The sequence below is a fragment of the Pleurodeles waltl genome, chromosome 8, assembly GCF_031143425.1.
Source record: "Pleurodeles waltl isolate 20211129_DDA chromosome 8, aPleWal1.hap1.20221129, whole genome shotgun sequence".
In the NCBI taxonomy this organism is placed as follows: domain Eukaryota; kingdom Metazoa; phylum Chordata; class Amphibia; order Caudata; family Salamandridae; genus Pleurodeles; species Pleurodeles waltl.
Genome location: NC_090447.1, coordinates 1,257,044,996 through 1,257,062,272, shown reverse-complemented (window position 1 = coordinate 1,257,062,272; position 17,277 = coordinate 1,257,044,996). Strand labels below are relative to the sequence as shown.

General features: G+C 47.8%; 1 protein-coding gene across 1 annotated transcript in view; it reads left to right on the top strand.

Moving 5' to 3' along the window:
- B3GLCT (beta 3-glucosyltransferase) overlaps positions 1-17,277 on the top strand; it is a 902,740-nt gene that overhangs the window by 722,240 nt on the left and 163,223 nt on the right. Inside the window, exon 13 of the mRNA XM_069205575.1 lies at positions 2,894-3,013. Within this exon, the coding sequence (XP_069061676.1) occupies positions 2,894-3,013 (120 nt within the window). The remainder of the gene's footprint in view (positions 1-2,893; positions 3,014-17,277) is intronic.

Below are 17,277 nucleotides of genomic sequence, written 5' to 3'. Positions count from 1 at the left end.
TTGAGGCCTTCTCTCTTTGGAGGTAGCTTGAGTGCCAGGGCATCTTCCTGGTCACCAACTACATGGCCAGACACTGAACAAACAAACTGAGCAGTCGTTTTCTGGCAGAACAAGTTTAACATCTACATCCTGAGGTGGCGCAGTGTATTTCCCACCAAGGAGAAAACCCTCACTAGGGGCCAGATGTAGCAAGCATTTTGCATGGTGCAAACTGCGAAAATCGCAGTTTGCGCCATGCAAAATGCCGTTTGCGGTGCTCATTCACAATTTGCGGTACCAACTCGCAAATTGTGAATGCGACTCGCAAATAGGAAGGGGTATTCCCTTCCTATTTGCGACTCTCATCGCTATGCTAAATTGCTTTGTGACCGCGAACGAGATCGCAAAGCAATTCGCAGTTACCACCAATGTCACACTGGTGGTAACCCATTCGCAAATGTTGCCAAAAAGGGTTTTTCAGAGCAGGCAGTGGTCCAAAGGACCACTGCCTGCTCTGAAAAAATGAAACCAAATGGTTTCGCTATTTTTTTAAGGAAAACGGGCTGCAAAATAAAAAATAAAAAACTGCTTTATTTAAAAAGCAGTCACAGACATGGAGGTCTGCTGTCTTCAGCAGGTCACCATCCCTGTGAGTGCCGGGACTCGCTATGGGGTCACAAAATGCGACCCTCCTCATTAATATTAATGAGGTGGGTCTTTGCGACCCCATAGCGACTCGCAGAAGGTGTCTGAGACACCATTCTGCATATGGTTTTGCGACTCGGAAATTGCGAGTCGCACCGAGTCGCAATTTCCGAGTCGCAAAGTCTAATTTTGCTACATCTGGCCCCTAATCTTTTTCGCCACAGTTGATTTTGCATGTTGGCGTTTATAACACTCGTTAGGATGTGACAATGCTAAGTCTTTCCAAGCCAAGCCGTTAGGCATTCTGCTTTAACATAATTGGCCATGAGCTCAAGCACTCTTTAATCTGGTTTGGTGACTGTTGATACTATCATTTCACTGCTTCTAGTTTCTGCCTGATTTTTGTTATCTCGCTCTTATAAAAAAAAAATTAACAATAAAATATGTGGAGCTTGCTCACTGTAAAATACTTAATTATTTTGAATAAATCATTTTCTTGTTTTGAAAAACTGATTTGTTTTGCATTGCGTTTAAGTCATGTTAAATTGTTGCTAGGGAGATTCCCTTCTTATGTTTTCCGAACCATGTTTTAGGCACAGAAATGTCCTCGGGTATGTATGAATCAAGAATTTGGAATAACCTCGAGGCTCTCATTATAACCTGAAGTAGTTTGTGACTGACACCTTTTATACGGAACTCAGGGCCATATGTACGAACACATTTTACCATTGACACAGAATGGGAAAAACCCCTTGCTACATCTGGCCCTCAGTGCTTAATTTGTGCTTGTTGTTTCCGGCGCTGAGCACCGGCACTTATTGAGGACCGAAGCTTATTCTTCACCCCCAAGCACTTGCTATGAGCAAATGACACATATGGTAAAGACGGAGGAAGAGAAAAATGAAAAAGCGGCACAATCGGAGAAAGCACAAGCTGCAAGAGTGAGCTGAAGGGGGAGGAAGTGGCTTTTGAATGGATTGAAGGGGCCCGAGATGGCTTCAGGATTACGCTCCCTCGGTATTCCGGTTTCCCGGTTTCCCACATTTAATTGCAGCAGCTGCGTGTTTAAGAGGAGAGCTTTGAGCACCGCACCTTGGGCTAGATGTAGGAAACTGTTTGCGACTCGCAAACGGCAAAATTTGCCGTTTGCGACTCGCAAACGGCAAAATTTGCCGTTTGCGAGTCGCAAAACGCAGTTTCCTATGCAGAAATGCATTTTGCGAGTCAGATCCGACTCGCAAAATGCATTTCCGACTCGCAAATAGGAAGGGGTGTTCCCTTCCTATTTGCGACTCGCAGTGGGATGCAATACCATTTGCGACCGCGTACGCGGTCGCAAATGGCATCGCAGTTACTATCCACTTCAAGTGGATGGTAACCCACTCGCAAATTGGAAGGGGTCCCCATGGGACCCCTTCCAGTTTGTGACTGGACCCAAAAATATTTTTTCAGGGCAGGGAGTGGTCCAGGGGACCACTCCCTGCCCTGAAAAAATACCGAAACTAAAGGTTTCGTTTTTTTTTTTTAAGTGCAGCTCGTTTTCCGGTAAGGAAAACGGGCTACACTTAAAAAAAAAAAAAAACTGCTTTATTTAAAAGCAGTCACGAACATGGAGGTCTGCTGACGACAGCAGGCCTCCATGTTTGCGAGTGCCTATACTCGCTATGGGGCCGCAATTTGCGACCCACCTCATGAATATTCATGAGGTGGGTCATTGCGACCCCATAGCGAGTCGCAGTCGGTGTCTGAGACACCATACTGCATACCAAATTGCGAGTTGCAATTTGCGAGTCGGATGGACTAGCAAATTGCAACTCGCAATTTGGTTTGTTGCTACATCTGGCCCCTTGTTATTTACAAATTAAGCACTGACGGAACTGAGACGTTTGTTCGTTTTAAAACGTTTGGGCTGTGCGTAGGAGCCAAGCATAAAACATCGTGAACTTATGTGTTTGGCTTGTAGAGAACGCCGAGCAAGTGTGGTTGATTTTAAAATACATGCTGTCTATGATTACTGAAGTTTAGCCGCTAGTTAAAGGCTTAGTTTCAGTTTGTGTTGTTCCTTTGTGCACCAATGTGTTTACCTGTTCGAATTCCATCATTTCACCAGCAGAAATAACATTCCCTGTTTACATTCTGCTTATTGAGGTTTTCATGACTGTGCCTTTCTGCATCTGTAGTCAACAAAAGGGCTCTTGATTATATATTGAACGCAAACACGAGCACTAACTTGAGAATTCGCTTTTACCAAACTCTTTTTCTTTCCCAGCATCTCTAGGCTGCGGACGTTGCTCAGCTGCTATGACCCCAGTGAGCCAGTCTTCCTTGGAGAGCGCTACGGCTATGGTTTGGGAACAGGTGGCTACAGCTATGTCACTGGCGGAGGAGGGTAAATTACTTCCACAGAATATCATTATGTTGCGTCTGAAATGTATTCACTCTTTTTTTTTGTATCTTACACCTGACTTTGGTTACCGTGCCGGATATATGTAGTGCTTACGGTGAATTACGCACTGCCCTCAACATGGCAGTGTTAACCGGTGATATGATCCGAGCATCTCGGAGAATCTGAAGGTTACACAACATGTTTATTAGGAGAACGTGTTGGGCGGCTCTGCGTACAGTGGCATCCTGCCTTTGTAGGAGAGGGGTGTCAAGGCACCGCAAAGTCAATCAGCTTTTATTTCCCCTAGTCAATTACCACCCAGAGTTTTATTGCTCGCTTAGTGGTGCTGTCATTATTAGATTATGTGATTGTTCATTAACATTAGCTTTCAATCAACTAAATGCCCTGGTGTTTGAAGGTTAATATGTTTTTGAAAAGACACAGTATTTCTTCAGTTGCGTGGATAATGTGAGTTATGTTAGATTGGTCACTTACAAAACATTGGTAATGGTGGAGTTGATCAAGCACCCTTGCCTACTCTTAATGGATTGACATTGCTCTTGCACACTCCTCAGCCTGTAACAGGACACACATACTTTTTAACGTAGTCGCAAATTTAATTTGAAATGAATCCTGCTAGATCGAATAAAGTCATAGGAGCAATGCTGTATCACGTACTAGCTTATTGAGTAAGCCTACTAGCCTAAACCCAGACATTGACAAAGTCAATGACTGTGGCTTTTTTTTTTACACTTGTGTTTGTTCCAGATAGAGACGTCTAGCCGCAGACTCCTCACCTCATGAATAGGCATCAAACTGGATCCAGAATTGTTTTTCATACTGCTTCTGTGCATTAGAAGGTGGCTGTGCGGCTCTGTGTTGACGTGGTTCCGCTCCAAAAGTGATGTACGAGGCCTATAAAGGCACCATTCCTACCTGCTGTCACCAGTTCCTGTCTTTTCAAGTCTGTATTCACTGACCTGGAACTTCTTTGTGTCTCATAGACTAATTTTTGTCAGATATTTTTCTCTCAAATTTTCAGCAGTGTGCAAGCGAGAAGTTTCAAGCCCTATAAGGACTGTCACAAACACATTTCTGTAACAGACCCCCATCAGGTTTGCCCGTGGTGTCTGGGGTTAGGCCACGACTCCAAGACCTGTGAATGACCACAAATCGATGAAGCCCCAGGCCATCAGAGAAAGCGAGGCAAAACTCCATCACCAAGCATAACAAGACGTAGTCTCGGGACCGTTCCAAATCATGCTTCAAGACAAAAGCTTATTCCTGGTCAAGATTCTGTTCCTGCAGTCAGCGGAGTGGTTCTTGAGGCTCGTCTTCATCGAGCTCCGAATCCTCAGGTAGACACAAGATACATAAGAAGTTGAATCAGAGGTTCCCCATTCCCACTCCCTTGATGTAGCTCGTGGGTGGTGCCAACTGTTCCGTTCCCACTCCTGAAGTTCGACTGACTACAGAGCCTGTTCAGTAGCTGATTTCATCACAACCTGAGTTTCCGGGGCCTTCAGCCATGCTAAGCCAAATCAAATACTTTTGCTTAGCTATGCTCTGGCTCTTCGGATCTCTACTCTCTTCCCTCTGGCACACCTTCGGGGCCCATGGTGGCACAAGGCCAACCACTTGGATTACAGCCTGCAGGTTTGCCTTTGTTTCCAGGTGGACTCCCTGAGCCACTTACACCCTCAGCTCCAGTACCGCCACCATCACCCATACCCAATCCAGGCCAAGATTTCTCTGCCCAAGAAGTGGCCCGATTCTTCTATCTGACACTAGCTTGATGCAGTTCAGAATTTGACAGACATTCCAACTGAATCCAACGAAACTTTCTGCATTCGCCTTACCACCAGGCAGAGAGCAATCTTTACTTTCTTTTTTGATACCAACGCTGACAATGATCCTGACTAAGATGATCAGTTCGTTCAGCCCAATGTCGATGACAATTGGTATGAGGACTTCCAGGGTGCTAGTGGGCTGGACACATCCCGAGAGTCTGCCCTTTGCTCCCCTTTTGGCCCAGGTAAGTAAGAATCTGCATTCTATACAATGTTTATGCCTAGGGATGCTGAAGTCCTTGAACTCCGGCACCCCACTATGGAGGTGAAAACAAGCATCCTGGCGGGAAGTCCTGAAACCTGGCCAGACTGCTTCTGAGCCTCTCCTACATTTTAGAAAACCCTTGACTGATACCCTACCAGGTGCATGGGCTAAGCCTTGTTCCAACCCTCTGGTTAACTAGCAAATTGCTAAACACCATCGCCCAGCCCTAGACGACCTTACGTTCTTGTCACAGCACCCTTCTCACAAGAGCCTTCTGGTGCGAGCATCTGCCAGCTGGACGACCCCAACAATATTCCTACCACTCCCCGAGATAGGGAGTTGCAGCAATAGGAGATATTTGGTAAATGCCTCTTGTCATCCGCAAGTTTGGCCCTACAGTCCATTAATGATTCCTGCTTGCTTGACAGCTACACTCATGCCTTCTGGAACTTGATGGTGCTAGTCCTCCCAGGTGTTCTTTAAGACATTTGCCCTGTTCTCTCACAGGCCAATCAGGATAGTTGTGATGCGGCCAAGTTCACATTTCATTGTGGCTGGGCCACCACAGACTATGTTGAATGGGCAATAGTCACCAGTGTTGCCATTTGTTGCCATGCGTGGCTACATTCTGCTGGGTTCTCAGGTAATGTCCAGTCCTCTCTGATAGACATGGGGTTTGATGGGACTTGACTGTTCTGCCCTTGAATGAATTTAGGAGTGTAGGGCTACTACTTGCTCCATGGGCTTTTCTACCTAGCCTCACCAGCAATACTTTCAGTGTTCCTTTCGTGGCTGTGGACGAGGTGTTCCTTACCACCAGCCTGCCTATCCTCAACAGGGAACCCAGCAATTTCACAGTGGAGGCAGTGGTGAGCGGCAAAGGGCAGTCATGATGCTCAGTCTACCGCACCCCTCCCACCCTGCAGCTCCAACCAACAAGCTTCTTTAGTGTACCCTTACAGGGTCACAGCCACCAGGAGGGAGGCAGAATCCATCAATTGTATCCATTTTGACCTGAGATCACATCGGACAGGTGGGTACTACAAATTGTCTAGTATGGTTATGCCTTACCCTTCCTTTCTTGCCCACCTATTCTCCCACCATCACCCCAGCGACTCACGAAGGACCATCTACCCATTTTACGGTAGGAAGTCCAAGCCCTTTCTGGCAAAAGGAGCTGTCAAGAGGGTGCTGGCACCAGAAGTAGCACATGTTTGCTCTTCCTGCTACTTTCTGGTGCCCAAGAAGGACTGAGGTCTTCAGCTTATTCTAGACCTGAACCCTCTCAATGCCTTCCTCCAGAAGGAGAAGTTCAAAATGCTCACCCTTATCCAAGTAGTCATCAACTACCTCTAGAAACGGGGGACCTCTTGTCATCCTTGGGGTTCACTATAAACATACAGAAGTTACAGCTGACTCCTTTTCAGATGCTCCCTTTTAGAATGAGCCATTCTGACCACAGTTCGATTTTGTGCCCTTCCCCAGGGAAAGGGAGTCCAGGAAATCCAGGCTATGATCCCGATTTTACAGTCTGGGTTTTAGTGAGGTCAACTCCAAGGCTGCTGGGAATGATGGCCTCCTGCATCCTTCTGGTCAAGCATGCCAGGTGGCATATGTAGGCTTTGCAGTGGGATCTGAAGTCCCAGTGGCTCCAGCATCAAGGGGACGTCTCCGACCATGTTCAGATGCCAGTGGAGACTAGAAAGGATCTGCAATGGTGGTTGCTGGGCTGCATTTGAGTCAGCAGCAGACCCCTTTCCCTTCCCCCACCCACTACTGACAGTGGTGACATATGCATCGCTTCTGAGATGGGAGTGTCATCTGGGAGAAGTGGAGATCTGAGTCCTCTGGTCTTCCACAGAGTCCCAGTTCTACATCAGCCTTCTGGAGTGAAGTACCATCCTCTTGGTGCTGAAAGCCTTCCTGCCGTCATCAAAGGGATTCTAGTGCAGATGCTTGTGCAACCAACAAGACGGGCTGAGGTCACAGACCATTTACCAGGAGTCACCGTGCCTCTGGAAATGACTGTACCATCAAAGAATCTTTCTGCTGGTGAACCACATAGCATGATCTTTGAATGCCAGTGCAAGTGACCTAAGCCGTGGGCGCCCAGCAGATCATAAGTGGCAATAACACCCAGAGGTGGCACAAGGTCTCTTCCATAAAAGGGGAGAACTTTGGCTCAATCTGATCGCCACTGCTGAGAATGTGCAATGTCAGCACTTCTGCGCATTGGGGTTTCCAAGGTGTCTCTCGCTCTGAGATACATTCTGCCTCAAGTGTAACTTAGGACTCCTCTATGCCTCCCCTTCTGATATCACTCCTGCCCTGAGTTCTCGAGAAGATTAGAAAAGACTGGGCCTAAGCCATTCTAGTGGCTCCAGATTGGGCCTGGAGAGTATGGTATCACAAATTCCTGGGCTTGAGATATGTCCTCCTTTCAGACTGCCCTTATGGGAGGACTTACTGTTGCAGCAACAGGGCAGGGTTCTGCACCCAGGCCTTCGCAACCACCACCTTCATGCGTGGAAATTAACCAGTGACAGCAGAACATCTTTGACCTTCCCCCAGTTCTATATCATCTTGGCAGCAAGGTGTGTCTCGACAAAAACTGTATACGCCTATTGTAGGGACAAATTTGTGGTATTGTGGAGCACTCACCAGGTTGGCACCCTCCAGGCCAAATTGTCTGATGTTTTGTCATTTGTTTTGTTTCTAGCCCAGCAAAGCCTTGCTCTGGGCACAGTTAAGGGTTATTGTTAGAAAAGAGGTATTCAGTTGGCAGTCAGGTTATCCCCTGTCCCAGCAAGGCCCCTCATTTAGTCAGGGTAAAAGAGAATCACCCTCAGCTAACCCCTGCTTGCCCCCTTGGTAGCTTGGCACGCACAGTAGGCTTAACTTCAGAGTGCTAGGTATAAAGTATTTGTACCAACACACACAGTAACTTAATGAAAACATTACAAAATGACACAACACCAGTTTAGACAAATAGAAAATATTTATCTAAACAAAACAAGACCAAAATGACAAAAATCCACAATACATAAGTCAAGATATCAATAAAAATGCAAAAAGAGTCTTCATGTAATTGTAAACACACACTAACACTGTTAACGTGAAAATGTACCAAGGGTGCGTCAAAAGTAAACCCGCATGGGCGAGTGTGCATCAGAAAGGGCTTGCGATGTGTAGATTTCACTCACTCACAAGACCTTGTGTCATTTCTCCTTTTGTCGGGTCGGGCGTGTCGTTTCTTCTCTCTGCAGGAGAGCAATGCGTCGATCCGGTCAGCACTCTCAGGTCTGGGCAGGCCTTGCGTTGTTTTTACACACCCAGCGGTGCTTGCGCCGGAAATCCAGCCGCACGATGATCTAAAAACCACGCAGTGCGGGTTGCAATCTCACCAGCCTCAGTCAGCGATGCTGCGCGTCGCTTCTCCAGCTCCGTGCACCGATTCTTCGGTCTCACTACAGGTGAGTGATGATTTTCAGCTGTGAATCTGGCAGTGCGTTGATTTTTCAGCCGCAGATAGGAGTCACATCAATCTTTTCCCCGCACAGCATTCTGTGCTTGGATTTCTTCCTCTTAGGCTGCCAGCTCCTCCTTTCAGGGTCCCAGGAACTGGATGGGCACCACTTGGCAGAGTAGGAGTCTCTCCAGAGACTCCAGGTGCTGGCAGAGAGAAGTCCTTGCTGTGCCTGAGACTTCAAACAATAGGAGGCAAGCTCTAAATCAAGCCCTTGGAGATCTTCACAAGAAGGAAGGCAACACAAAGTCCAGTCTTTGTCCTCTTACTCTGGCAGAAGCAGCAACTGCAGGATAGCTCCACAAAGCAGTCACAGGCAGGGCAGCTCTTCTTCCTTAGCTCTTCAGCTCTTCTCCAGGCAGAGGTTCCTCTTGGTTTCCAGAAGTGTTCTAAAGTCTGTGGTTTTGGGTGCCCTTCTTATACCCAATTTGTCCTTTGAAGTAGGCCTACTTCACAGCAAAGTCTCTCTTGAATGTGAAATCCTGCCTTGGCCAGGCCAGGCCCCAGACACTCACCAGGGGGCTGGAGACTACATCGTGTGAGGGCAGGCACAGCCCTTTCAGGTGTAAGTGACCACTGCTCCCCTTCCTCCTAACACAGATGGCTCATCAGGAAATGCAGACTACACCCAAGCTCCCTTTGTGTCACTGTCTAGTGTGAGGTGCAACCAGCCCAACTGTCAAACTGACCCAGACAGGGAATCCACAAACAGGCAGAGTCACAGAAATGGCATAAGCAAGAAAATGGTCACTTTCTAAAAGTGGCATTTTCAAACACACAGTCTTAAAATCAACTTTACTAAAAGATGTATTTTTAAATTGTGAGCTCAGAGACCCCAAACTCCACATGTCCATCCGCCCCCAAGGGGAATCTGCACTTTAATCAGATTTAAAGATAGCCCCCCCATGTTAACCTATGTGAGGGACAGGCCTTGCAACAGTGAAAAATGAATTTAGCAATATTTCACTGTCAGGACATATAAAACACATTATTACATGTCCTAATTAACCATACACTGCACTCTGCCCTTGTGGCAACCTAGGGCCTACTTTAGGGGTGCCTTACATGTAAGAAAAGGGAAGGTTTAGGTCTGGCAAGTGGGTACACTTGCCAAGTCGAATTTACAGTTAAAAACTGCACACACAGACACTGCAGTGGCAGGTCTGAGACATGATTACAGAGCTACTTATGTGGGTGGCACAACCATCCTTCAGGCCCACTAGTAGCATTTGATTTACTGGCCCTGGGCACCTCTAGTGCATTGTACTAGGGACTTACTAATAAATCAAATATGCCAATCATGGATAAGCCAATTATATACACATTTTGTAAAGGAGCACTTGCACTTTAGCACTGGTTAGCAGTGGTAAAGTGCCCAGAGTAACAAAAACAGCAAAATCAGAGTCCAGCACACATCAGCAACCTGGGAAACAGAGGCAGAAAGTTAAGGGAGACCACGGCAAGGATGAAAAGTCTAACAGTTATCTTTTGCCCTCTCTGCCTTCTTATGGTTGCGTGATCAGCCCTCCTTGTTTAAATCACCAGTTTTGATGCGATTTGTGAAAGGACTTCAACATGTTTCCCCTTTCTCCCTTTGTCATTCCCCAATAGGATTTCAATCTTGTCCTTACTTACTTAATGTGTACTTCATTTGAGCCGTTCCACAGATGTCTTTTGTGGCATCTAACCATTTAAACTTTGATTCTGAGTGCCATCACCTCTGCACAGTGTGTGTGCATTCTACATGCTCTGTTTGTTCATCCACCATACACCACCTTCTTCTTGGTAAGCTGGTTCTGTGAACTAGTCTCCTTTCTACAGAAAATGTGATATTGTTCCACATTGGTCAAACCATCATCCTTGTCTGCGTTCTGTGCTCTGTCTAACCCCAATAAGGAGGAAGAGCGAATCTATCACTTGGACACCAAAAGTGCAATCAGTTCTACACCAGTCAAACCAAAGAGGTTGGGCAATCAGCTCCTTGTAGGGCTAGGCAGAGTGAAAAAAGGCAATGCTCTGCAGAAGCATACCATCTTGCTCTGGATCATGCTCTGCGTTAAGATCTACTGTGCACTGGCAAAGAAGCAGCCTCCAGAAGGCTTGTCTCCACCAGGGCCAAAGTGACCACCACTACACCAGGGCCAAAGTGGCTATCACTGCATGTGGGGTCCCTGTCCTAGACATCTGCCAGGCAGCTACATGAACATCCCTCCATATGTTCATAAAACACTGTTGTCTTGAAAGTCAGGTTCATGAACAGAAGCATTTTGCCTGCTCGGTCCTGCAGGTCTTTCTGGTTTGAGTCTAGTGACAGACCTACATTTATGAGGAATCTGCGGCTAAAAGCCTTCATCAAAAGAACAAGTTATTTACCTTCTGTAATGCTTATCTGGTAAAGACTTTATCTAGCTGCAGATTCTCCCACTCTTTCCGTTCTTTGATTGGACTATACTTTGTAATAAGAACCCAAGTCAAGGAATCTGCACACTGATGTATCAATTTGCTTTTAGTGCTCCACATCTGAAAGTACAGACTGTATCAAAAGCAACTAATGTCAGTGTACACATTCTGGCAACTTTATAGGCTCTACACGTCACTTCCGGAGCCGCATGGCACCACCTTACGGCACACAGAGGTACTACAGATCAAGTCTAATCCGGATCTAGTGTGGCACCTAGGGAATATTCACAAGGTGAGGAATCTGGAGCTTTATAGAGTCTCTATCAGAAAGAGTGTTACCAAAGTTAAGTGGCTTGTTCTTTAGGCACTGCAATGATATTTACTGCAATGGCACAGCTTACTGCCTAAGTACAGACATTAAAAAAAGCTGGTAAGGGGTGTCAGCATCCCTGCACAGTTCATTCATCAATGGGCCTACTAGCGGTAATCAATGAGTGAATGCATCAAAAAAGCTAATTCATGGGCACCAGTGACCTCACACAATGCATTGTGAATGGGCCTGCTAGGTGGCATCTTTGGCTTCAGTGGGACTGATAAAAGTTATCATTGGCGTCATGCAAATATGAGCCTTGCAAGCATTTATCCATTTCCTCTGATGATCACTTCAAATTGTGAGAATTTTGGATCTTTGAACAGTGCAGTTCCTAGGACAAACTCTCAAAGTGTCAATATATAGGACTTCACTAGCTGGATTTAAATCACGGTTTGAAGGCCCTCCAAGGAGCATTGTACTGCTTGCAGTCAGGAAGAAAACATTCTTCTTTGCCCTGCCATATTTTCTGCCTTACAGGGTTCCACACCAACACTTTGACACCTACAACCTGGAATTCTTTACAAAGTCTCTGAAACTGCTGTATCCAGTGTTGATAAAGTGCTTGCTAAAGTCCAGGAAGAGGAGCACCCTCTAGCCATCTACTTACTTTGATCATTTAAGGGATGTCACCTTGAGTATGATGGGATCACAAAAGGCCAGATTCTGCTTCACTACCATAATGGTGCCACTGTTAGGGACTTGCCACTTGGTGCAGCTCTCAACAGAAGCCTGCAAGCCTTGTGTTTCTGATAGAAACTTCTAGCTGCAGGTTCCTTACCTTTGAACTTCAAGGCATCAGACTAGATCCAGAAGCTTCTTGCTTCTGCAGTACTCCTGGATGTTGTCGGGTGGCTTTGTTATGTTCAGCATGTTGTCATTGGCACCGGAAGTGACGTGGTTGTCACCTATATAGGTGTCACCCAAGTGCGTGGATGTCAATTCTTTTCTTTCCACACCAGTTAGTGCTGAACGGAAGAAAGAGCTACCCCTCTATCTCTTTTTGACAGGCTTTCCTGACATTTTTGTTAGCAATTTTTGAAGAGGGTTGAGGATGTCATATCGTAAGGTAGGGTTTAAGCCATGCGGTGCCTGTCACTGCCCCATGTTGGTAACGGACCCGCACTTTGTGTGCTTATGGTGTCTCGAGCATGACCACAACTCAAATTCATGCTAGGACTGCTGGAACATTGGTGCCGAACGCATTGAGGGAGTGGTCTCTAAAGCTGGTTGCAGCCTGGTAGTTGACATCATTTAGCGCAGCTCCTAGGAGGTCTCCATCCCAATCATGAAGAAAGTCCTGGGATCGCTCCAGGAGCCACAAGTCTTCTTCCTCTCACTCGAAGTCCTCGGGACATTCGGGGAAGAGGCACAAGGAACAAAAGAAGTGAAGAGGTCATTGACTTCTCCTTGTCCGTCGGCCGACGTGACGAGTTTGGAACATGAGCGTTCCAGGCACGATTCCTCAGAGACATTGCTAGGTTCGACCCTGCACCTCCCCTCATTACTGGGAGCCAGAGTGACCCCCCTCAACTCAAGGATTATTATGAGGTCATGCGCCTTGTCTTTGAGCGGGCCGAAACGCTTTTGGGCCCCAGAGGACCAGAGGAAGCTCCATCAGGTTCCGCACCAACGACTTCCGCTTTGGCTATGATGGGGTCTTGAGGATTCGATTATGGATCCGGACTGACGCCAGTCATGCCAATCCACATATTCTCTGGTGCCGGTCCCACTGCCGATGCTCCCAGTGGTGCCAGACATATTCTGATTCAGATTCTGAATTGCGTCGCTCGATGCAGACTCTAGTACTGACAGGGCCTAGGTTGTTCCCTGAGCATTTTTTAGAGCAGCCAAGCTTAGGGGAAGAATGGAAGCGGTCATTGGACCCTTTAGAATACCATTTATGTATATCTTTGGACTGATATGAGGAACTTGGAGATGCCGGTGGCCTGAACACCTCTCTAGATTCATGTTTGCTTCCTCCCCCTACTGTGGCTACGAAGGAGGGAGATCATATGCGATGGTAGTGAAGAGGGCAGCTGAGGTCTTTGTACTTCCCTCGGTGGCGGTCAAGACTAACCTCTTGATGGAAGTTCTTTAACCTGGAGCTTCCTCTTCAGAAACTCTGCTCCCTTTCAGCGAAGCACTGACTGATGTCCTGCTGGGAGCTTAGTCCAAGCTCATCACGGCTCCTGTGAAGAGGACAATTGCCCGCTGCCATCGTCCCGCCTCAGGTGGCCCAAGTTTTCACAGCCAACAACCCACTCCTGACAGGCTGGTGGTCCAGGCCTCAAATTCCCCTGGCCCATTCCCTGCCGCTTCCCCGGATAGGGAACCCAAAAGGCGGGATACTTTAGGAAAGGAGAGGTTTTCTTCTGCTAGCCTATCATTGTGGTCGGTCAACACTGCATGCCTTTTGGGCCAATATTCCCAGACATTGTGGGATAGGGTTGTGCAAGTGCTGCCACAATTCCAGGAGGATGCACAGGCCTTCCTTTTTCAAACAGTGAAAGATGGGAGAGATGCAACAAAGTTTACCATTAGGTGTTGATTGAACACAACTGACTCGCTGGGGAGGGCAGTTTCATCTACAGTGGCCTTGGGGCGGCACGCTTGGCTGAGAACATCTGGCTTTTCAGGAAATATTCTGGCCAAACTCAAGGACATGCCCTTCAATGAGACTTTTGTCTTTGGAGCGAAGGTAGACTCTGTGCTTGAGCGCTTTAAGGAATCTCAGGCTACGGCCAAGTCCTTGGGCCTTTCAGTGACCCCTCATCCCCAGTCTGCCTTTTTCCCCTTTTGTTGCTGCGAAAGGGGCGTGCCACAGTGTCACCCATATGCCAGCCTACGTCCTGCTCAAGCTCCACAAGCTGTGCAAGAACGTGGACATTATGCATTCCGACCTTGTGGGTCAGATAGCCAGAAGTCATCCGCCACCAAACCCTTCGGCAGCTGCAGCTTCCAAGGCCTCCTAATCTTGTTCTGCAAGACCATTGTTGTCCAGTTGGTGGGAGAATCCAACATCATCTACACCACTGGCAGTTCATAACACTGGACAAGTGTGTCTTACAGTTCATTCGAAGGGGTTACTCCCTCCCCTTCGAATCCTCTCCTCCCCCATACCTCCAACACAAAATCGTCTGACAGAGGAGTAGCTGTCCTCGCTACACAAGGAAGTTCACTAGAGAGAGGGTTCTGATATCAGAAGTAGGCAGTGGTTGCTATTCTGCTACTTTCTGATACCCAAAAAGAACAAGAGTCTTCAGCCTATTCTAGACCTCCGAACTGTCAATCCCTTCCTCAAAAGGGAGAAATTCAAGATGCTCACTTTAGCTCAGGTCTTGTCTTTCCTAGACCAAGGAGACTGGCTGGTAGCGTTGGACTTGTAGGATGCATATTTCCACATCCCCATCTTGCTTGCCCACAGGCATTTGTGGGGCTCCCTTTTGGCTTTACCAGCACCATTCGGGTGTTCATCAAGGTGATGGCAGTGGTTGCAGCTCATCTGCGGAGATTAGGGCAATCAGTCTACCCTTTTCTCGACGACTGGCTGTTGAAGGCGGGCTCACCCCATGCCGTCATCTCCCACCTTCAGACGAGGTGGACCGCTTGCATCCACTGGGGTTCACAATCAACATGCTGAAGTCACACCTGACTCCTTCTCAGGCACTCCCTTTCATCTGAGCAGGTTTGGACACAGTGCAGTTTCAGCCTTATTCTCCCTAGCAGCGAGTTCAAGATATTCAGGCTATGATACCAATGTTTCAGCCTCTCTCCGGGATTTCAGTGAGAATGATTGAGGCTGCTGGGCCTCATGACACTTCTGCATCCTGTTGGTGAATCATACCAGATGGCATATGCAGGCTCTGCAGTGGGACCTGAAGTTCCAGTGGGCGCAGAATCAGGGAAATCTCTCCGACATGGTCCAGATCTAAGAGTGAACTGCAAAAGATCTGCAGTGGTGGCTAAAGATCTGAGATTGGATCAAAGGCAGATTCCTCTCCCTTCCCCAACCAGATTCCACAGTGGTGACAAATTGTAGGAAAGTACCCTCTATTTGTCATGTTAACCCCAATTTCTGCCTGATGTCAGTATGTTTGACTGTGTCACTGGGATCCTGCTAATCAGGACCCTAGTACTTTATGCTCTCTCTCCTCTAAATTTTGTCACTGCATACAGGTAACCCAGTATTTCATCCAAAATTGGCATACTGGTCACCCCTTATAAGTCCCTAGTATATGGTACTTAGGTACCCAGGACATTGGGGTCCCAGGGGATCTCTATGGGCTGCAGCATTACTTTTGCCACTCATAGAGAGCCCATGCAAAGACTTCTACAGGACTGCCATTGCAGTCTGTGTGAAATGTTGCATGCACCCTTTCACTGCCATTTACACTGCACCAGGTCACTTATAAGTCACCTATATGTCAGGCCTTCCAACCCTGAAGGCATGGGAGGGGTAGTCTCCCAGAGCCTCTGGAAATGCTTTGAAGGGCACAGATGGCGCCCTCCTTGCATAATCCAGTCTACACCGGTTCAGGGCCCCCCAGTGCCAGGCTCTGGTGCGAAACTGGACAAAGGAAAGGGGAGTGACCACTCCCCAGTTCAACACTACCCCAGAGGTGGTGCCCAGAGCTCCTCCAGAGTGTCCCTAGGTTTTGGATTCCGTGGTGGTATGGCACTCTGGGAGCATCTGAGTGGCCAGTGCTAGCAGGTGACATCAGAGCCCTCTCCTGATAGGTGCTTACCTGTGTAGCTGAACAATCCCTCTTTCAGGGCTATTTTGGGTCTCTCTCTTTGGTGGTTCTTCAGATTCAGATTGCAAGACTCCAGTAGTGACCCTCTGCATCCTTTACTTCACCTTCCTACCGACGGAACTGCATCTGGACCCTCCAGGAACTCTACAAACTGCAACAAAGAAGGAAAGACGACTTCTGCAACATTGTAACTTCAGCTCCTGCCAGCAACTGCAACTGTTTCCAGGTCGTGTATCCTCCGAGGATTGCCTGTCTTCAGCGTGCACTAGAAGAGCGAAGGAATCTCCCTTGAAGTGAAGGAATCACTTCCCTGCCTCAACAAGCACCCCTCTGCAGCGATGACTAGTGGCTTGGGTCCCCTCTCCTGAAGAACTGAGTGGATCCAGCAACACAGGTGATGGACTTAAGTGGTCCCAATGGTCCAGACGTCCACCTGTCCAACTTTGGTGGAGGTAAGAGCTTGCCTTCCCATGCAAGACAGTATCCCCGTTGCACTGCATGTTTTGCAGTTCCAAGGCTTGTTGGCATGCTTTCATGAAGTTCTTCGTGCACCATGCAGCTCCAGCCCCCAGCACTCCTTCCTGCGACGCACAACCTCCTGCGTGGTTCTCCGGCGGCGTGGGAGTCCTTTGTGTAGTGCTGCGTGGGCCTCCTGTTGCACCTTCTTTCTCCCCATGCTGTGGAACTCCTGTGAGCGCTGCCTGGTCTTCTAAGGGCTCTCTGAGCCCCCTGTGCCTCCCCCTCCTGAGTAGAGACCACCAGGTCCTTCCTGGCTCCGGGCAGCGCCATTTTCCGCTAACCGCAAGCTTTGTGTGTGCCAAGGCATGTTGGCGGGATCCATCAATGCAAACCAGACTGCAATCATCCATCTGGCGTGGGACATCATCACCACCAACCAGGAACCGCATCCGTCTTCTTGGGTGCAGTTCTGACTGTTCTTCACCAGTGGTTCTTCTTTTGCCCCTTCATGCGGGTTAGCAGGGGCTTCTGTTCTCCCTGGACTCTTCAGTACATCTTGGACTTGGTCCCCTTCTTCCACAGGTCTTCAGGTCCAGGAATCCATCATTGGTGTCTTGCAGTCTCTTCTGGTTCTTGCAATATCCTCTATCACGTATTCTTGTGTGTTCTAGGAGAGTTACTGTGGCTTACTCCTGCTTTC